The sequence below is a fragment of the Schistocerca nitens genome, chromosome 2, assembly GCF_023898315.1.
Source record: "Schistocerca nitens isolate TAMUIC-IGC-003100 chromosome 2, iqSchNite1.1, whole genome shotgun sequence".
Lineage (NCBI taxonomy): Eukaryota > Metazoa > Arthropoda > Insecta > Orthoptera > Acrididae > Schistocerca > Schistocerca nitens.
Genome location: NC_064615.1, coordinates 76589089 through 76612120, shown reverse-complemented (window position 1 = coordinate 76612120; position 23032 = coordinate 76589089). Strand labels below are relative to the sequence as shown.

The 23032-nt window shown below is 43.6% G+C and overlaps 1 protein-coding gene across 7 annotated transcripts in view; it reads right to left on the bottom strand.

Moving 5' to 3' along the window:
* Positions 1 to 23032, bottom strand: part of LOC126235747 (leukocyte elastase inhibitor-like) — a 196262-nt gene that overhangs the window by 143741 nt on the left and 29489 nt on the right. For all 7 annotated transcript variants that reach the window (XR_007544805.1, XM_049944534.1, XM_049944538.1 and 4 more), the window contains exons 4-5: positions 11379 to 11586; positions 9171 to 9385 (exon numbers count right to left, since the gene is read on the bottom strand). Coding sequence is in view for 6 of the 7 variants with exons in the window: in XM_049944534.1 (XP_049800491.1) it covers positions 9171 to 9385; positions 11379 to 11586 (423 nt within the window). In the remaining variant the exon portion in view is untranslated. The remainder of the gene's footprint in view (positions 1 to 9170; positions 9386 to 11378; positions 11587 to 23032) is intronic.

Here is a 23032-nt window from a genome sequence, read left to right as displayed (position 1 = left end):
ATCTGCCAGGAAGTTTCATATTAGCGCACACTCCGCTGCAGAGTGAAAATCTCATTCTGTGTAGATGTAGATGTTCCTTCTGTGATAATGTAGAAAACCTTGGCAGGAATGTATCCATTGTACATGATTGCTGGCAGTCGTTGTCATGGAAATGTACGGTCGCAAGAATCCGGGGCTGCGGACGGCCACATGGCACTAACGAGAGGGAAGACCGTCGTGTTCGGTATATGACTCTGGCCATCAAACTGCATCAATTTGAGCACCAGTTGGCATCACAGTAACACCACGAACCGTTACAAATCGGTTTCTACAAGGACAGCTTGCTCTGTTACGTGCATTCTGCTGATCCCAAATCACCGCCATTTGCGACTTCAAACGGTCTCAAGCGAGAGGTCATCGGAGAGCAAGGTAGAGGTCTGCTGTGTTTTCTGATGAAAGCTAGTTCTGCGTCGGTCCAATGATGACCGTGTGTTGTTTACAAGGAGGCCAGATGAGAGCTTGCAACCGGCGTATCTGCATGCTAGACACAATGGACCTACAGCTGGAGTTATGGTCTGGAGTGCGATTTCGTATGACAGCATGAGCGCTCTCCTGTTTATCCCACGAACCCTGATTGCAAATTTACACTTCAGTCTGGTTATTCGATCTGTTGTGCTACCATTCATGTACAGAATTCCATGGGGTGTTTTTCAACACATTAACGCTCGCCCACATACCGCTGTTTTGAGCCAACATGCTCTAAGGCGTGCGGATATGTTACCTTGGCGCGTTCGATCACCAGATCTATCCCCAATCGAGCGCATATGGGGCGTCATCGGAGGACAACTCCAACGTCACCCACAACCACCTTTAACCGTCCCTGTATTGACAGACCAAGTCCGATAGTCATGGAACTTCATTCCACAAACTGACATCCGACACCTATGCAACACAATACATGCACGTTTGCATGCTTTTATTCTACATTCTCACTGTTAGACCGGTTACTAACGTGCAATACTGTCACACATTTGCAGTGGATTATCTCGTGTTTACATTAGGCAGTAATCTTGTAATGTTAATCAGTTTAATATGCTACCTAGGTAAATGTATACCAGAAATTTCATTTCTCTACATTAATTATTTTTTGGTGTTGCGATTTGTTTCCGTAAGTTTAGAACTATGAACACAGAAAAGTAGCAACCAAATTTTAAATACGCTAAAATTATTTTAATCAACCAGTTTGTTTCAAATATCGATAATCAGAATTAGTATTGCTACATCAACGCCGACCGGTGTGGCCAAGCGGTTCTAGGCGCTTCAGTCTGGAACCGCGCGACCCCTACGGTCGCAGGTTCTAATCCTGCCTCGGGCATGGATGTGTGTGATGTCCTTAGGTTGGTTAGGTTTAAGTAGTTCTAAGTTCTAGGGGACTGATGACCTCAGATGTTAAGTCCCACAGTGCTCAGAGCCATTTGATTTTGAACCTACATGGACAACACTCGCGAAACGTTCGATTCTCTCGCCCTAAATTACCAATTTCCTAACTCAAGTGTCTGAGCCAAGTCCTTAAATGCAGCAAGTACTAGAACATAGAATAACATGTGACATGAAGTGATCTATTTTCGGTTTTAAAAATAAACTGCTAGCTTATCTATTGAAACTGTGGAAAATTTCTCTTTACTTCTCACTGAGACCACGCACAGCGCAACCTCGAGGCAGATTAAATACTATTACGAAAATCGCCATTGCTGCCTCCTTCATTTTTGTCTACACACTCTCTTCCTTGTTACCGCACGTTCGATTCTGTAATATAATTCTTTTAATATTAGATATTGTACTATAAAATCATTACCAGTGCGTATTCTTAAGTGCTAAGTAAATTTACATCTGCAGTATAAAACGGAAATTGTCTACTCTGACAGAAGTCAGACCCATTCTGATGATGATAAACAGCCGTCAATTAAACCTTTCCATCGAAAATAAGAAGAAAGCAGCGTTGTAAATCAGTAACATTGTAAACTTTGGTGTAAATGTGCCTGAACACTTGTAAACATAAAACCAAAAATGGTTCAAATGGCTCTAAGCACTACGGGACTTGAACATCTGAGGTCATCAGTCCCCTAGACTTAGAATTACTTAAACCTAACTAACCTAAGGACATCACACACATCCATGCCCGAGGCACGATTCGAACCTGTGACCGTAGCAGCAGCGCAGTTCCGGACTGAAGCGCCTAGAACCGCTCGGCTACAGCGGCCGGCTAACAGAAAACCGCGCTCATACTCATTAAGTGTTGCTCGGAAGTACTTTGTAGCAGGAAATGCATTATCATGCGCGAATCTAAGCAGGTGAGTTTCGGGGTTCAGCCATAGGATTGTTTTCATCTAGGGCAAAGATTTTCATAACTGAAAAATTCCTCCTTGTTTGGCTGTTCGAAGACCACGTCAAACATTAGCTCCCGCGGTAGTCTGATGGGACGAATTAGTACAAATAGGAAGAAGACCATGGCCTACCGGCTACAATATGATCACGCCCAGTAAAATAATTTCATCTTCGTAGCGACTAACTACATGAAACAGCTGTCACAGTGGAGCATAAAGTTTGCTGTCACACAAGTGAATGAAATTGTTGGACAGGTGATATGACACTAACGTCAAATTTCCGAATAGATGGCTCAATGAAAGCTGTTTATAGAACGGAAAATCAGAATATCTGAGCGAGTTAGGTCAATGTTAATTTCGCGGGGCGGACACATTGAGTAACCTATTGCCAATGTTATCAGTTATCAGCCCGCACGACTTTTCCATTTGAGGTCGTGCGGTAGCGTTCTCGCTTCCCACGCCCGGGTTCCCGGGTTCGATTCCCGGCGGGGTCAGGTATTTTCTCTGCCTCGTGATGGCTGGGTGTTGTGTGCTGTCCTTAGGTTAGTTAGGTTTAAGTAGTTCTAAGTTCTAGGGGACTGATGACCATAGATGTTAAGTCCCATAGTGCTCAGAGCCATTTGAACCATTTGAACTTTTCCATTTGAATAAAACAACGGTCCCAGAACTGACGACTGATCGTATTACCGTACACATGACAGAGTTACCTACATCTACACCTATACACTACAAGCCACCTAATGCTTTATGGGATGGTTGCTTGGGGTAATATTATGGCGGGTGAGAAGAACCGCTGGTGGAACGCACCCTTCTTTTGAGATCATCGGTCTTTCAAATTGTTTGATACTGCCCCTCTCTTGTGCTGATCTACTTTGTTAATAAAAGGCATATTGCGAATTCCATGGCTGTGTGTTATATAACAACCACCGTTCACTAAGTTGTGTATTTTTAAACATTTCATTATTTCATACCAGTACTGATTTCAAACCCCTGGATGATTCAACCCTTCTCTAAGGACATCATCGAGCTGCCACCTCAATGAAAGTGACTGTACTGCTTTGTAGTGTGGCGCAAACTTATCAAGATACGACTGAATATAAGTAAGGCTGTATTACAGATAACTGCAGCACATACAAGTAGTTTAAGTGTGATATGAATATTGTGTGCAAGGCCATACAACATGAACAGAATGTGCCCAACTCACTGCCCTGGGGCACTTCTACAAACGTCTACGACACTCTAACACAACGTACTTTGTCCTCCCTACTAAGACGTCATTTGGTTGCAGCTTTCGCTTGATACACCATACGCCCGATCTTTCGATAGTAAGCGTCTGTGTTGTTCTTAATCAAGTACTATTCGGAAGTTAATAAAACAGGGAAATACTTGACTGTCTTGACCAATGGCTTTCAGCACACATTGTGACGAAAGCGTGACGTAGATTTCACATTGTCAGAGTTTTTGGAGCCCATGCTGGTTTATATGGAGAAGGTCATTCTCGTCGAAATATATTCCTAATACATTCTAAGATTCCACCGAAAATGCATGTCAACTACACTACTGGCCATTAAAATTGCTACACCACGAATATGACGTGCCACGGACGCGAAATTTAACCGACAGGAAGAAGATGCTATGACATGCAAATGATTAGCTTTTCAGAGCATTCACACAAAGTTGGCGCAGGTGGCGACACCTACAACGTGCTGACATGAGGAAAGTTTCCAACCGATTTCTCATACACAAACAGCAGTTGACCGGCATTGCCTGGTGAAACGTTGTGATGCCTCGTGTAAGGAGGAGAAATGCGTACCATCACGTTTTCGACTTTGATAAAGGTCGGATTGTAGTCTATCGCAATTGCGGTTTATCGTATCGCGACATTGCTGCTCGTGTTGGTCGAAATCCAATGACTGTTTCCAGAATATTTAAAAGTTGGGTTCAGGAGGGTAATACGGAACGCCGTGCTGGATCCCAACGGCCTCGTATCACTAGCAGTCGAGGCATCTTATCCACATGGCTGTAACGGATCGTGCAACCACGTCTCGATCCCTGAGTCAACGGATGGGGACGTTTGCAAGACAACCATCTGCACGAACAGTTCGACGACGTTTGCAGCAGCATGGACTAACAGCTCGGAGACCGTGGCTGCGGTTACCCTTGACGCTGCATCACAGACAGCAGCGCCTGCGATGGTGCACTCGACGACGAACCTGGGTGCACGAAAGGCAAAACATTTTTTCGGATGAATCCAGGTTCTGTTTACAGCATCATGATGGTCGCATCGCCGGCCGGAGTGGCCGAGCGGTTCTAAGCGCTACAGTCTGGAGTCGCACGACCGCTAGGGTCGCAGGTTCGAATCCTGCCTCGGGCATGGATGTGTGTGATGTCCTTAGGTTAGTTAGGTTTAAGTAGTTCTAAGTTCTAGGGGACTGATGACCTCAGAAGTTAAGTCCCATAGCCATTTGAACCATTTTTTGATGGTCGCATCCGTGTTTGGCGACATCACGGTGAGCGCACATTGAAAATATTGCCATACCGGCGTATCACCCGGCGTGATGGTATGGGGTGCCATTGGTTACACGTCTGGATGACCTCTTGTTCGCATTTGCGGCACTTTGAACAGTGGACGTTACATTTCAAATGTGTTCCGACCCGTGGCTCTACCCGTCATTCGATCCCTGCGAAACCCTACATTTCAGCACGATAATGCTCGACCGCCGACTGCTGCCCTGGCCAGCACATTCTCCAGATCTCTCACCAACTGAAAACGTCTGGTCAATGGTGGCCGAGCAACTGGCTTGTCACAATACGCCAGTCACTACTCTTGATGAACTGTGATATCGTGTTGAAGCTGCATGGGCAGCTGTACCTGTACACGCCATCCAAGCTCTGTTTGCCTCAATGCCCAGGCGTATCAAGGCCGTTATTACGGCCAGAGGTGGTTGTTCTGGGTACTGATTTCTCAGGATCTATGCACCCAAATTGCGTGACAATGTAATCACATGTCAGTTCTAGTATAATGTATTTGTCCAAAGAATACCCGTTTATCATCTGCATTTCTTCTTGGTGTAGCTATTTTAATGGCCCGTAGTGTAGATTGGTCGGTAGTTTTGTGGGTCACGTCCGCTGCCCTTCTTGTAGGCTGCCGTAACATCTTCCTTCTTCCAACTGCTGCGCACGGATTTTTGTTCGAGAGATTTACGACGTATTACAGTTAACGGTGAAGTTAACTCAGACACAGATTCAGTATAGAATCTGAAAGGATTCCATCGAGCCTTGGAACCTTTTCCTTCGTAAAGGTACATTTGAAAACAGAGTTCGGCATTACGGCTACCCTCAGTTTCAGTTTCTTGCGACCAATGGAAATTTCTGGTCTTAGGTCTTTTCTAAATACAGCAGCGTCAAGGGGTTTCCGACCTACTGACCTGATAATTCCTAAATGTTGGGAACAGAAGTGGTAAAGTATTTGAGGGTACTGAAGGGGTAACCAAGTATCTAAAGGAAGGTGAAAATTGAAACAAGAGAGTTTGTAACGAAAAAGTAAGGGAAAGAATTACGGCTTTGTAGTGGGAATGAGGGAGGAGAAATATTCCTTGAATTTTACAAAATATTCAAGCTCGCAGTTGTAAATCGTTGTTAAAGAATCACAACAGAAGGAAGTATACCTGAAAAACACCTGGAGACTCGGGAAGATACCAACTGGACTACATAATTGTGGGAGAGAGATTGCAAAATAAGATGCTGAACACATATTGTACTCAGGAGCAGATAGACTCAGATCACAATTGAGTGATGAGAAAAGTGTACTGAATTAGAATCGTGTAAAGAAGTGGAATGTAGATATGCTGAGAAATGATGATATGCCTGAGAATGCAAATACTGTGATGCGAAATTCTCAACGATAACAAAAAAAATTTTAGCTTTAGCGAAAGCTGACCATGATGCTACATGTACAATATCCAAGAAGCAACCGTAAGAATGGCACAGTAAGAGAGAAGTGCTCGTATTAAAAATGTATAAGGCAGGAATTCTCAGGGATTAAAATTTAGAGTGCAAGGACATCACTAATAATATTTTACGAAAAATATTGGAAAAGAGGAATAAATGAATTTTACCATGGAGGCTGAGTAAGGGAGTAATTTTGTTCTTTCAATACTTATTTTGTTACGTAGCAATCACATATGAGGTTCACAATGCCGGCAACGGGCTCATGCTAAAACTGCTCGCAGCATGTACCTATAGCTCTAAAGTGACCACTGGCTGGTCGAAATGAGTTCCACGCTTTGTGAAATCCTAATGTGACTGTTGCAAGAACAAAAAAAAGTTCAATAAAATAAAAGAATACAAAATGAGGGATAATTGCAGGAGCTGTTGATTGGAATGAACATTGAAATGAGCGCACAATATGGACTTATAGTAAACTAAAGTAAGGCGAAAATAATGACTAGCAGAAGAAAAGTTTGCGATAAAATTAACATCAAAATTGGGGACCAAATACGAGGGCAGTTCAATAAGTAATGCAACACTTTTTTTTCTGAAACAGGGGTTGTTTTATTCAGCATTGAAATACACCAGGTTATTCCCCAATCTTTTAGCTACACAAGACTATTTTTCAACGTAATCTTCATTCAATGCTACGGCCTTACGCCACCTTGAAATGAGGGCCTGTATGCCTGCACGGTACCATTCCACTGGTCGATGTCGGCGCCAACGTCGTACTGCATCAATAACTTCTTCATCATCCGCGTAGTGCGTCCCACGGATTGCGTCCTTCATTGGGCCAAACATATGGAAATCCGACGGTGCGAGATCGGGGCTGTAGGGTGCATGAGGAAGAACAGTCCACTGAAGTTTTGTGAGCTCCTCTCGGGTGCGAAGACTTGTGTGAGGTCTTGTGTTGTCATGAAGAAGGAGAAGTTCGTTCTGATTTTTGTGCCTACGAACACGCTGAAGTCGTTTCTTCAATTTCTGAAGAGTAGCACAATACACTTCAGAGTTGATCGTTTGACAATGTGGAAGGACATCGAACAGAATAACCCCTTCAGCGTCCCAGAAGACTGTAACCATGACTTTACCGGCTGAGGGTATGGCTTTAAACTTTTTCTTGGTAGGGGAGTGGGTGTGGCGCCACTCCATTGATTGCCGTTTTGTTTCAGGTTCGAAGTGATGAACCCATGTTTCATCGCATGTAACAATCTTTGACAAGAAATTGTCACCCTCAGCCACATGATGAGCAAGAAATTCCGCACAGATGGTTCTCCTTTGCTCTTTATGGTGTTCGGTTAGACAACGAGGGACCCAGCGGGAACAAACCTTTGAATATCCCAACTGGTGAACAATTGTGACAGCACTACCAACAGAGATGTCAAGTTGAGCACTGAGTTGTTTGATGGTGATCCGTCGATCATCTCGAACGAGTGTGTTCGCACGCTCCGCCATTGCAGGAGTCACAGCTGTGCACGGCCGGCCCGCACGCGGGAGATCAGACAGTCTTGCTTGACCTTGCGGCGATGATGACACACGCTTTGCCCAACGACTCACTGTGCTTTTGTCCACTGCCAGATCACCATAGACATTCTGCAAGCGCCTATGAATATCTGAGATGCCCTGGTTTTCCGCCAAAAGAAACTCAATCACTGCCCATTGTTTGCAACACACATCCGTTACAGACGCCATTTTAACAGCTCCGTACAGCGCTGCCACCTGTCGGAAGTCAATGAAACTATACGAGACGAAGCGGGAATGTTTGAAAATATTCCACAAGAAATTTCCGGTTTTTTGAACCAAAATTGGCCGAGAAAAGAAATGTGTTGCATTACTTATTGAACTGCCCTCGTAGTAACGTAAAAGCATTTTGTTACCGGCGAAACAACGCATGACGTGCATTATAAACAAGATTTTAGAAGCAGTCTAGAACAGGCAAAAAGGCGTTTCTCGATAAAAGAAATTTAGTAGTATCAAACATAGGCCTTAATTTAGGTGAGAAATTTCTGAGAATATACATCTGGAGCGTAGCATGGTTTGGAAGTATATCATGGACTGTACGAAACCCGGAAAACCGAACTATTTTACATGTTTTGTTGCGGAGGGAGGTTGAAAATGAAATGACTAATGTAAGAAATGAAGCTGTCTTCCGCAAAATCTGAGAGGAAATACACACGGGGTTAAACATTGACTAGAAGACGGGACAAGGTGATACTACACGTGTTAAGACGTCAGGGTATAGCTTCCATGGTACTACAAGAATCACTAGAGTGAAAATCTCTAGGTAAATACAGAGATTGGAACGTATCCAAGAATCAAGTTCTTTGAACGAAAATGCTACTCTGAGGTGAAGCGATTGGCGTAGAAGATGAAAGTCATGGCGGGCTATACAAAATATTTCTGGAGATTGATGCAAGAGAAAATTTATAACGTTAGGGCTCCAGAAGACCACCAGACAGAATGACAACACGCCACATCGTTCTAGCACGCTACCTCTCTTTCCGGAATCCATTAGTATACATTGCTTCGATGGCACGTTTCCATACCTTGTATAAGAAAACAAGTTTCAAAAAATATCTTCTTCTTTTAATGCCACGCACAACCAGGCAAAGCAATAGCTGCAGCATGAGCACATAGAAAATATTATCTTTATTGGTGTTAATCAGGGTACATACATTTCACTCTATACGCTTTTCTTCCTCCCCAAAATTGTCCCTTATTTAATATACGACTATTTGCTCCTGAATTAGTTTCATCTCTTTCCGTGTTCATGTTAGCTTTCCATTCAGTCATCAGCAGTCACTATCGTCGCAACAGTACCTTATAAGGAAGCAGAAGAGCTTGACAGTTTAAATCATTTATCTCCGTGTACTTGAATTCTTCCTCGAGGAACATCATGTCCACATTCTTTGATTGTCCAACAGCTGAGTGGAAAGGTAAAGGTGAGGTTCTATCCTCTTCAAACTTTTTTAGCCAGTCCCCTTTGAAGTATATGGCATTGACCAGTACCATCCGAGTTAAGTCGTTCAAGATACCTGGAAAGAAAAAACTGTTAGCAGTAAGCAATCTTTTTTACACATCCACGCAGCAAACGTAAATAGTCAATGTCTTCTGTGAGGATTTTTCTATGATTACGAGTGAATTTTAACAGTGAATCCAGACTTGGTTGATATCAATACAAGGATCACCAATTATAACAGTATTTAGTCAGAGCAAGTAGTTTAGCAAGTAGCTCTTGTAATCTTATATCAGCGCGTCCCATACTCATCAGATGATACAGAATTATGACCATCAAGTCAACATGTAAACTCCCTTATTAACCACGTGGCTCACTAAACTTATCAACATATAAATTCACAATTAACTATAACGGCATGGGGCGGTGTGCGAGTTGGGGGAGGAGGGAGGCAGAGCTGCTGTTCCTCCCGCACAATTCAAACGACAACACTGATGTGGTATGTGGGTCGTCGAAGTTAAAATGTAACAAGGCTGGTGGAAATATGCGAGAAATCACCGGCGCAACTGCTGGGTACACACGAAAACTGATAGTCTAGATGTGCAATAGGTTTGGCGACTGAAGAAAAAAGAACGTCAAGGAAGGCTATCTTTTAAAGGACCATCGGTGCTAGGTTATCAACAGACAGAAGACAATATTTGTTGGACAAATATGAAGAAGAAACTAGGTGTGTGAGTTGTTAAATGAATTGTCTCAGCATGAATTGTCTCAGCATGTTCCTGAAGTGATTTGTTCGATGACTCCTGCTGACCGACCCACGGAGCAGTTTGAGGCAGCTGAGCGCCCAGTTCGACAGTGGCTACCACAAAGTCGCCAATCTCTGCAGAACTTTGATATCTGATAAATATCTGACTGAATATTTGTTCAGATTTTTCCACGCAACGCCTCGTCAGAGGTAACTGCATCATCTGTGAAAAGTCGGAAGTTACTGTTAACATTGTCTGCAATGTCATTAATATATAACATGTAGGATACCAGCATACCTACCAAGGGACGCCAGAAGCTACTTGTACAGTTGTCGATGGAAATGCGTCCTTCCTATATAGAAGTGTGCAGTCACAATTTTTACTTGGTATCCCGTACGATTATACGTTCAATAATAAATGTAAATGTGGTGCCGAGTAAAATGCTTTTCGTATCGCAGGAAATACCAAATTCACTTCATGGCCTACATCCCTGGTTTTCAAAATGCAATGTGAGAAAAGCGCGAGTTGGGCCTCACACGACCAATTCTTTCATTCTGTTTGAGCTCAGAATATGTTGTAATATTCTACAACAGATATATGTCAAAAGTATTGGACGGTAATTTTTGAGACCGATGACCTCGCAGTTTGGTCTCCTCCCCGAATCCACTCACGGTAATTTTGTAGATCACTTCCACTACGCTGCTTGTAGACGGGTTTGACCAGCTCGTCCTACCAACTATAAGGGCAAAATTTTTTGTTCGAGGGATATAATGTACATTTTACCTAAAACAGGGACTAATGCAGCCGCAAGTTCGTTATAGATTCGGACAGGGATGCTGTCGGGTCCTTAGACAGATTTCAGATTTTTCTCGGCGCCAGTGGCACTAATGCCTCTGTCAATCTTTGAAGTGGTTCGAGAATTAAGGTGAGACAATACTGCAGGATTTTCCTTTGCAAAGGTAGTTTCGTAAACTAAGTTAATAACAACAGAGGTGAATTACCTTCCGCCAAGTCACTCAAGTACGACGTTGATGACTCATTTACAGCGCCACTGCGTTACTGTCGTCAGTCTATACAAATCAATGGTTGTGCTGACAAACGCAACAAATGAATAAAGGAAGAATCATGATTATCCCATATCATAGGCAATGTATGAAATGGGCTAAGAATTTATGACGTTGAACAACTGCCAAAGTTCTTGTCTGAGACGAATTTTAAGGCAGCCTGTATAATTTATCTAAAAGGTTAGCGGAAATATTTTCTTCATCTGATACTAATTACGAGTGATGTCTTTATTATATTATAATGACCATAATTTGTGCTCACCAGGTGGAATTATGTCTTTTATTTTATTATTTGTCTTCTTCTCCACCCAGTCATTTATTGTTTTCCTTGCTTGTGGTTCTTGCAGGAAATCAAGTTCTTCTATTCCAGCCTTGAATCTAGTTGCTGACTGATTAAACCCTTCTTTAATGCCATAACCAGCTTTCAGAAATATTCTGTTCGCTATGTCAAGCAGCACATCGTTGTTGTCCTGAAACATTGTTCAAACGATATTAAAACAACAGCACAAAGAATTTCTTTCTCACTATACACATAATAAAGTACACGTCGCACTATCTTACATTAAAGACAGGAGAACTAAATTATAGAGCTATTGCATCAAACCTACAGTGTAATGTGTACATGCTGCCCAGTTCTAGAACTCATTGCGAGTTCTAAAATATTGACTTTCTTGATAAAAAAAAAAAAAAACCTATAAAGTTACGGCGCGTGAGTGAAAAATAACTACGGTTAAAGCTCCGTTTGTTGTATGAACTGTAGTTGGTACTTTGGATTCAGTGAGCTCATTTTATTGAGTAATTTTAACTTTTATTTATTTACTAGTTTTTAACATCATGTTATTGACCTTCAGTGAACTAACCTAGTGGAAAGTACACGATTGTGATCACAGAATGCTGGAGAAAATGAATGGCAAATGAGCACAGTGATACGAAAATTTGCCAGTAAATTTCGAAGTAACATTTCGTGAGTTTATATTGCCGAATGCAGTTCACCATAACACTTCACAACGATCAAGGAGATCATGTTTAAATACAGACCAATGCGGCTCAAAGAAATGTTGCACTAAGAGTTACGTCAAACAGAAGTTTCTTATTGAATTCTAACATATCCTTGTGTTACAGGTTTTGTTGTTCGAACAGGGCCTTAGAATTACTGAAATAGGTTTTACAAGCTAAATCTCCCAATAACTTCTTCGAAATTAGAGTAACCCTCCATTTTGGATCAATCACCCAGTGAGTCTTTTACAGGATTGCTTGACACTCATAAGCTCGGTAACTTTGTAGTCATAGTTGTGTTTCCCAGTTGGTGCAGTGAGTAGAATTTCGCATTAGAATACTGTAGTTCAGAGTTCGATTCTGGATCTAGGCGTATTTCCTTTTATTTTCTTATTTTGATACATATCCTACAACTGCAGCTTCTGTAAAGAACAGAACTATCACTAATACTCGTTTTGTAAATAAAACTGCCTTTTCCTGCTTGTAGTTACTTTATTTATGCCATACGCGTTTCGCCTTCTCCTGTTCTGAGGCATCATCAGTGGAATCCATCAAACAGTTCACTTCGCGATTTTTTGTAAATAAAAAAGTAATTACAGAGGTTGATAGAGTTGACCTTATTTTGGGTGCGGGGGGGGGGGGGGGGGGAGTGGCAGGTGTAGCTGTTAGCGAGAGGCAGAAAACTTTGGTGACAGCTGTTTTCACTTTTCGTTTCAACATTCTGTGGAGTGGTTCGTGGATGAGTGAGTGTAAAGGTGTTGGGTTCTATTATTATTACACTGCTCAATATTATTATATTAATACTTTTTGTGAACGTTATACTATTATTTTATCTATTAGTGTAAATAATGAATTGCTTGGCATGTGTACTTGGTCATTCAACAGGATTTTCCCTTCTGCTTTGGTTTTATGTATGTGGTAATTTTCTTGCATGGTCAGGAGGTGTTTTTTATTGTTGATTCTAATTATTTTCGTGTCATATTCTCAGGTGGTTGGTTTGTGGTCATTTTCTCTTAGGTGTTCTGCAAATGTAGAGTGGTTTGTCCCATATTTCCAGGCTCCCTCTCCCTCCCTCCCTCCCTCTCTCTCTCTCTCTCTCTCTCTCTCTCTCTCTCTCTCTCTCACTCACTCACTCATTCACACACACGGTATAAACATCACAAATAATAGAAGTTAGTAATGAACACATGCTTCGTTAAGTTGGCAACAAATAGGTAAACATACCAAAGAAGATGAAACACGTAATGGAGTCGCAATATTTACGCTGTGAAAAGCGGTGTACGACGAAATAGTTGTATCGAGTGACAAAAGAACAATAGTCCACCACAGAAAAGAGTGAGAAACATGGTGATCAGTGTGTGGAAGGCGAGAACACAACGATGTGATTATATGGCAGTGATAAAAGAAGTTTGATAATCTGTAACTAACAAAACTGTATCGTTATAGATTCCACTGATGATGCCTTAGAACAGGAGAAGGCGAAACTCGTATGGGATAAATAAAGTAACTAGCAGCGGGAAAAGGCAGTTTTATTTAGAAAACAAGTATTTATATGCTTGCTGCTGAGGTCGACCACACAAACAAACTTGAGAACTATTACTGCCCCGATATGTCAGAAAAATTCATGGGGAGTAATGATTTGTTAAAAATAATTTACCTGTCATTGGACAGAAATGGCTACAAAACTCATCAATGTTGAGATTTAAACATTCATACTGAATTTATCATCAGTGAAAGCATACCTTTCATAAAACGTGTATGCTCTTCAAAGCAAATGCTCAATGCGACCTCCCCGCATCTCCAAAAATTTAGCGACTGGCTTCATTACGCTTCTTTGAACTCTTTGCAGCATAGCTGCGTCCATATTTACAAGAGTACTTGCAAATTCATCAGCAGAGCAGAATAGACGTGCTTCTTCAAGAATCCCCACAGGATGAAATCCAGCGATCAATATCAGGAACAAGCGGAGGCCTTAAAACAGAATTTCCAGCACTGGTCTGTTTCTCAAAAAAATCTCGCATTTCTTCCATTGTGCACCATCATACTGGAACCGCAACCCCGGCTGAACGTGAAGTGCAATATCTTCTAGTGATTCAAGCAAACTGTTAGAAATACTTGATTGTCCTGATCTATACGTTGATGCTAAAGTGGGCCCGACGTCTAAAGTTACAGGTGACATGTGGGTTAACTAGACACCAATGGTGGGCGTTGTAGATACTGAAGAGACCATCACACAGCTTCATCAGGCCGTATTATAATTTTTAGGAAGTTGTCGTTGGCTTCCTGTTCTTGTTGGAACCATTTACAAAACTGCATACGTAGGACGCAGTCTTCAGGATGCTGAATCACTTCAATGAATATGGTTGGGGTGCAGTCCTTCTTTCACACGTCAGTGATCATGTGTTGTTGCGTGACCTATACTTCGTTGGCGTTCTTTGGGCATAGCTTCTAGAATGACTTCCTCGTTAGCTAGAGTGAGATGAAATACATTTTTCTCTGGATGACGTCGAACAGGATACCTAGCAGCATATTCATGTGCGACGACTCCATCCCTTTTGTCAGATGCAAAGCATTCAGAGTTTGTGATTGATATACTGTAAGTAGGCTGTTTAGGTTTTTATATTGGTAACACCATGTAGCGCTCTGTATGAAAATCACTGGCTGTGCTGTGTGCAGTCTGTGGCTGGTATGCATTGTTGTTGGCTATTGTAGTGTTGGGCAGTTGGCTGTTAACAGCGCGTGGCGTTGCGCAGTTGGAGGTGAGCCGCCAGCAGTGGTGGATGTGGGGAGTGAGATGGCGGAGTTTTGAGAGCGGATGATCTGGACAGAGACAGTAAATTTGTATATATATATATATATATATATATATATATATATATATTATGACTTTTGAACACTATTAAGGTAAATACATTGTTTGTTCTCTATCAAAATCTTTCATTTGCTAACTATGCCTATCAGTAGTTAGTGCCTTCAGTAGTTTGAATCTTTTATTTAGCTGGCAGTAGTGGCGCTCGGTATTGCAGTAGCTTGAGTAACGAAGATTTTTGTGGGGTAAGTGATTTGTGAAAGGTATAGGTTAATGTTAGTCAGGGCCATTCTTTTGTGGGGATTATTGAAAGTCAGATTCCGTTGCGCTAAAAATATTGTGTGTCGTTTAAGCAGTCATGTACAATTTTTCTAAGGGGAACGTTTCACAGTGTTATCAATATCCTTACTGTAATCAGTCAGCGGAAATTAGTGTGCTCCTTTCCTTGTGCTTGTTATTATGGTTACTTTGTATGTTTCAGAAACGTTAAAACATTAAATGAAAGATTTTGATAGAGAACAAACAATGTATTTACCTTAATACTGTTCAAAAGTCATAATATATATATATCAGTTCATGACATCCAGTCTTACAAATTTACTGTCTCTGTCCAGATCATCCGCTCTCAAAACTCCGCCATCTCACTCCCCACATCCACCACTGCTGGCGGCTCACCTCCAACTGCGCAACGCTACACGTTGTTAACAGCCAACTGCCCAACACTACAATAGCCAACAACAATGCAAACCAGCCACAGACTGCACACAGCACAGTCAGTGATTTTCATACAGAGCGCTACGTGGCGTTACCAATATAAAAACCTAAACAGCCTACTTACAATACTACTGTTCACGCTGTTTGACGAGAAATTCAAGAGGGAAGTACGATAAGTATACAACTGTACAGCGGAGTACTTTAACTGTGCGTTACTTTGTTCCCAGCTGTTGACTATTTGTAGAAAAGCCTGTAAACCCTTCACTCGTCGAAATGAGCTGTTGATCCAAACACACACCTGTTCTCTAAAGCCGTCGGCGTATGGGACAAGGCAGCTAACGTTGACATGCACGCAGACAGGATATCCCCCGTCACACGACACAGCGTCGTCGGCACATGCCACGACCTGGATAACATGATTTTGAACACTCAGCGCTACGCAGCGGTAGTTGTCGGCTTTATTTGGCTCGCAAACCATACAGTTCGTTCAGGAAAATGGACGCACATAGAATTCATATGCCAGCTCTATTAAAACACAAATTTTCTTTCTTGGCATATGCTAGTCATGTTGATCTGCCTGTGGTATACACAAATAAAAACTTCAGTAACTGTGAACATGTAATAATACAAAAATGAAAGATATATCCACTCAGGAAGTTCATCAGCTTACAAAAATTCACCATATCGAAAAACTCACTCCTGGCAGAGCGTGCACTTGTATTCGCATGACGTCAGATATTACAGAAATTATTTTATTAAGTTCATACAAACTTCCCGCAACGTTTTAGAAAACGATAAGGGGGTAAAAAAAGTTTGGCACAAGTGGGACACGAACCCTCAGTTCTGTATCGTGTCACCTTAATTATGCTACACTGTGTGATGAAAAGTATGCAGACACCCCAAAAAACATACATTTTTCATATTAGGTGCATTGTGCTGCCACCTACTACCAGGTACTCCATATCAGCCACCTCAGTAGACATTAGACATCGTGAGAGAGCAGAATGGGGCGCTCCACGGAACTCACGGACTTCGAACGTGCTCAGGTGATTGCGTGTCACATGTGTCATACGTCTCTGCGCGAGATTTCCACACTCGTAAATGTCCCTAGGTCCACGGTTTCCGATGTGATAGTGAAGTGGAAACGTGAAAGGACATGTACAGCACAAAAGCGTTCAGGGCCACCTCGTCTGTTTACTGACAGAGACCGCCGACAGTTGAAGATGGTCGTAATGTGCCATAGGCAGACATCTATCTAGACCATCACACAGGAATTCCAAACTGCATCAGGATCCACTGCAAGTACTATGACAGTTGGGCGGGAGATGAGAGAACTTGGATTTCATGATCGAGCGGCTGCTCATAAACCACACATCACGCCTGTAAATGCCAAGAGACGCCTTGCTTGGTGTAAGGAGCGTAAACATTGGACGATTGAACACTAGAAAAACGTTGTGTGGAGTGACGAGTCACGGTACAATGTGACGATCTGATGGCAGGGTGTTGGTATGGTGAATGCCGGTGAACGTCATCTGCCAGCGTGTGTAGTGCCAACAGTAAAATTCGGAGGCGGTGGTGTTGTGGTGTAGTCGTGTTTTTAATGGAGAGGGCGCACACCCCATGTTGCTTTGCATGGCACCATCACAGCACAGGCCTACATAGTTGTTTTAAGCACCTTTTCGCTTCCCACCGTTGAAGAGCAAATCAGGGTTGGCGACTGCATCTTTCAACACGATCGAGCATCTGTTCATAATGCACGGCCTGTGGCAGAGTGGTTATACGATAATAACATCCCTGTAATGGACTGGCCTGCACAGAGGTCTGGCCTGAATCCTATAGGACACCTTTGGGGTGTTTGGGAACACCGACTTCGTGCCAGGCCTCACCGACCGACATCGATACCTCTCCTCAGTGCAGCACTTCGTGAAGAATGGGCTACCATTCCCCAAGAAACCTTGCAGCAGGTGATTGAACGTATGCCTGCGAGAGTGGAAGCTGTCATCAAGGCTAAGGGTGGGCCAACACCATACTGAATTCCAGCATTACTGATGGAGGGCGCCACGAACCTGTAAGTCATTTTCAGCCACATGTCCGGATACTTTTGATCACGTAGTATGTGTTAGAACTCAACTGCTTTTGATTTCGTACTTATATTACAAGTTTCAATCGCCGAAATGTTATTGATATTTAATAATAACAAATCCTAACAAGAACGAAATGTTTTCATGACTTTTCAATGGGGCGTTGCTATAAAATGGTTTACCCTCATACTCTCGCTAGTTATGACACGAAAGAAACTGATTACAAAACTTCTTTAACAGCCAATATGAAATTCCTCGTTGTTTTAATGCAACAAAGCGTACCAATAACGATTCGTTCTGGAGACATTCGTTTTCATTTGACAGCCCTTTAAAATCAGTAGTCATATGATAACAGTAAAAATAGTAATAGAGTTTTGAAATTATCTGTGAAGTGGGTTGCTAGCTGTACTGATGACACCCTAAGCAAGTGTAATAGTACTGAAAGTGGTACATATGGTAGTTGATACTAATCGATAGTACCAATGGGCGGAGGGTATGCTGGAAAGTAGGGTCGGACGTACTGCAGATGCCTGCACTCAAATGATGCGACTATGTGATGCACATTACTGCAGGGGAACTACCTAGCATAAAATAATCACGAGTAGAACAAAAAGGAGAGGAGTCTTTTCTTTTTACGGTGAAGGAAGGGATATAACTGAAGAAAAGGCAGTCCGGAACCGTGCGACTGCTACGGTCGCAGGTTCGAATCCTGCCTCGGGCATGGATGTGTGTGATGTCCTTAGGTTAGTTAGGTTTAAGTAGTTCTAAGTTCTAGGGGACTGATGACCACAGATGTTAAGTCCCATAGTGCTCAGAGCCATTTGAACCATTTTTGAATACTGTGTAGATGACATTGCAGTTCTGGCAGAAAATGGAGCTGCGATGACAGAGGCAGCAACATACCTAGCCCAAAATAAAAACAGCACTAAAAACAACATATTAGTGATTGGTACTTTACGGAGGAATCGTGCAGCGAGGCTCCTGCAAGTTGGGTATTTGATAAGGGTTAGTGAGAAGAAACACCTGGTCAACAACATCAACTTATAACTAGAAATTTATAAAATGCTGTTATTAGTACATACAAATGTAACCTGTTTGAAATAAACTGTGTCAACACACAACAACCCCCGCCTAGCAAAATTCAGAGATTCAGAGAAAAAGACATACCGTCAAATGGCACTCCTACGCTGCCGTATGGAGCTGACAGATTGAGTACTAGAAAGTTAGCCGACAAAAGATTTAATTTTCGAAAGCAAATTCTCCGTTATCACTTTTTCCCCACTACATACACATCATGGATGAGGTCTCTCTTCTGCTCAAAAATTCATTACAGTGGAAACCGATGAGATATCGTCATCAAATTTGTACTGTACACTCATTGGTTTGCTAAGTTTTTAATCATAATGCATTTGTGTATATTTTAGATGCCCTGTTAATGGATGAGATACAGTGAAACGAACTCTTCAGGGGAAGTCACACTATATATTCTGATGTACTGAAACAGATATGGGAGATGTAGGCCCAGCAAGAACACACAACTACGTACTGATGACATCCACCGTCATTTCCTTACGTGGCGCAATAAATATGAGGAGACTGGAATAGTATTGGAGAAAGGAAGAGTGGACTATCAAGAAAATATGAGGAAAACATCGTTCGTGTAAGATCTTCCAGAAGTCTATCCGTGTCGCTCTCAAACATTTACACTTGCCACGTTAATTAATGAACAAAGTCTTACAAAATTTGCCGTTCTACGCTTACGAAGTGCAATTGCTGTAGGAGTCAAAATGGCTCTGAGCACTATGGGACTTAACATCTATGGTCATCAGTCTGTAGGAGTCACAAGGTAAACCAAAATTACAAGATTTTCCAGATAACATGCTGTAACGACTGTCTGCGGGTGAGTCAAGCTTTCATCTTTCAGGGAAGCTGAATATATACATTGCGAGAACATGGGGGTCATAAAACCCAAGTCTGTCAACGGAACTTCTGAGAGATAGTCCAAAGGCGAATGTGTGGCGTGGCATCGTGTGTAATCGCGTCATTAGTCCGTTTTTCTTCGGAGGGACATCAATAAAAAATATGTTTGCCTGGACCTGTAAACTGAATATGTACGCTGAAGGGCCAAAGAAACTAGCACAGGCGCGCGTATTCACGTACAGAGATACGTAAACAGGTAGAAAACGGCGCTGCGGTCGGCAACAAGTGTATGGCGCAGTTGTTCGATCGGTTACTGCTGCCACAATGGCAGGTTATCTACACTCCTGGAAATAGAAAAAAGAACACATTGACACCGGTGTGTCAGACCCACCATACTTGCTCCGGACACTGCGAGAGGGCTGTACAAGCAATGATCACACGCACGGCACAGCGGACACACCAGGAACCGCGGTGTTGGCCGTCGAATGGCGCTAGCTGCGCAGCATTTGTGCACCGCCGCCGTCAGTGTCAGCCAGTTTGCCGTGGCATACGGAGCTCCATCGCAGTCTTTAACACTGGTAGCATGCCGCGACAGCGTGGACGTGAACCGTATGTGCAGTTGACGGACTTTGAGCGAGGGCGTATAGTGGGCATGCGGGAGGCCGGGTGGACGTACCGCCGAATTGCTCAACACGTGGGGCGTGAGGTCTCCACAGTACATCGATGTTGTCGCCAGTGGTCGGCGGAAGGTGCACGTGCCCGTCGACCTGGGACCGGACCGCAGCGACGCACGGATGCACGCCAAGACCGTAGGATCCTACGCAGTGCCGTAGGGGACCGCACCGCCACTTCCCAGCAAATTAGGGACACTGTTGCTCCTGGGGTATCGGCGAGGACCATTCGCAACCGTCTCCATGAAGCTGGGCTACGGTCCCGCACACCGTTAGGCCGTCTTCCGCTCACGCCCCAACATCGTGCAGCCCGCCTCCAGTGGTGTCGCGACAGGCGTGAATGGAGGGACGAATGGAGACGTGTCGTCTTCAGCGATGAGAGTCGCTTCTGCCTTGGTGCCAATGATGGTCGTATGCGTGTTTGGCGCCGTGCAGGTGAGCGCCACAATCAGGACTGCATACGACCGAGGCATACAGGGCCAACACCCGGCATCATGGTGTGGGGAGCGATCTCCTACACTGGCCGTACACCACTGGTGATCGTCGAGGGGACACTGAATAGTGCACGGTACATCCAAACCGTCATCGAACCCATCGTTCTACCATTCCTAGACCGGCAAGGGAACTTGCTGTTCCAACAGGACAATGCACGTCCGCATGTATCCCGTGCCACCCAACGTGCTCTAGAAGGTGTAAGTCAACTACCCTGGCCAGCAAGATCTCCGGATCTGTCCCCCATTGAGCATGTTTGGGACTGGATGAAGCGTCGTCTCACGCGGTCTGCACGTCCAGCACGAACGCTGGTCCAACTGGGGCGCCAGGTGGAAATGGCATGGCAAGCCGTTCCACAGGACTACATCCAGCATCTCTACGATCGTCTCCATGGGAGAATAGCAGCCTGCATTGCTGCGAAAGGTGGATATACACCGTACTAGTGCCGACATTGTGCATGCTCTGTTGCCTGTGTCTATGTGCCTGTGGTTCTGTCATGTGATGTATCTGACCCCAGGAATGTGTCAATAAAGTTTCCCCTTCCTGGGACAATGAATTCACGGTGTTCTTATTTCAATTTCCAGGAGTGTAGATTCAAGTGAGTTTAAACGTGGTACTACAGTCGGCGCACGAGCGATGGGACGCAGTATATCCGACCGAGCGAGGTGGCGCAGTGGTTAGCACACTGGACTCGCATTCGGGAGGACCACCAGCAGTATATCCGAGGTAGCGATGAAGTGGGGATTTTCCGGTACGACCATTTGACGAGTGTACCGTGAATATCAGGGATTCGGTAGAACATCAAATCTCCGGCGTAGCTGCGGCCGGAAAAAGATCCTGCAAGAAAGGGACCAAAGACGACTGAAGAGAATCATTCGAAGTGACAGAAGTGCAACCCTTTAGCAAACTGTTGCAAATTTCAATACTGGTGCATCAATAAGTGTCAGCGTGCGAACCATTCAACGAAACATCATCGATATGGCTTTCGGAGCCAAAGGCTCACTCGTGTACGCTTGTTGACTGCACGACACAAACCTTACGCTTCGCCTGGGCCCGTCAACAGCGACATTGGATTGTTGATGACTGGGAACATGTTGCCCGGTCGGACGAGTCTCGTTTCAAATTGTATCGAGCGGATGGACGTGTACGGCGGGTATGCAGACGACCTCGTGAATTCATGGACCCTGCATGTCAGCAGGGAACTCTTCAAGCTGGTGGAGGCTCTGTAATGGTGTGGGGCGTGTGTATTGGAGTGATATGGGACCTCTGATACGTCTAGATACGACTCTGGCAGGTGACAAGTGCGTAAGCATCCTACCGGATCACCTGGATCAATTCATGTCCTTTCTGCTATCTGACACACGTGGGCAGTTCCAGCAGGACAATGCGACAACCCATACGACCACAATTTCTACTGAGTGGCTCCAGGAATACTCTTCTGAATTTATAACACTTCCGCTGGCCACCATTTTCCCAGACATGAGCATTATTGAGCATATCTCTGGTACCTCACAAGCTGCTTTTCAGATGAGGTCCCAGCCCCCTCGTATTCTTAAGGATATATGGACAGCCCTGCAGGATTCATCGTATCAGTTCCCTTCAGCACTACTTCAGATATTAGTAGAGTCCATGCCACGGCATGTTGCGGCACTTTTGCGTGCTTGCGGGACCCCTACACAATACTACACAGGTGTACCAGCTTCTTTTGCTCTTCAGCGTAGCACTACAGGACCACAACTTTCCGGTAAGGTGCTTTACCATCATATTGTGGATTACATGTGAGTGAATTCCCAATTAAAACTTTCCAGTGTCATCGGTGGGAAAGGTGGCTTACAGCCAAGGCCACCACCTTCATCATATATCACTGGCTTTGACAAATATATGGGACATCACTCATCTCAAGCAGAGGATTACTTATGTCATTGCCAACAATGATGTGGGGCTGTTACAGCGGAAGTAGTAAGAAAACGGCTACCGTCTTGATGTACTTTGTGCAGCTAATTCTACCAACATAAATACATATTAATTGGAGCAAAAAAAAAAAAAAGACTTAAATACAGGTCTATTACAAATGATTGAAGCGATTTCATAAATTCACTGTAGCTCCATTCATTGACATATGGTCACGACACACTACAGATACGTAGAAAAACTCACAATGTTTTGTTCGGCTGAAGCCGCACTTCAGGTTTCTGCCGCCAGAGCGCTCGAGAGCGCAGTGAGACAAAATGGC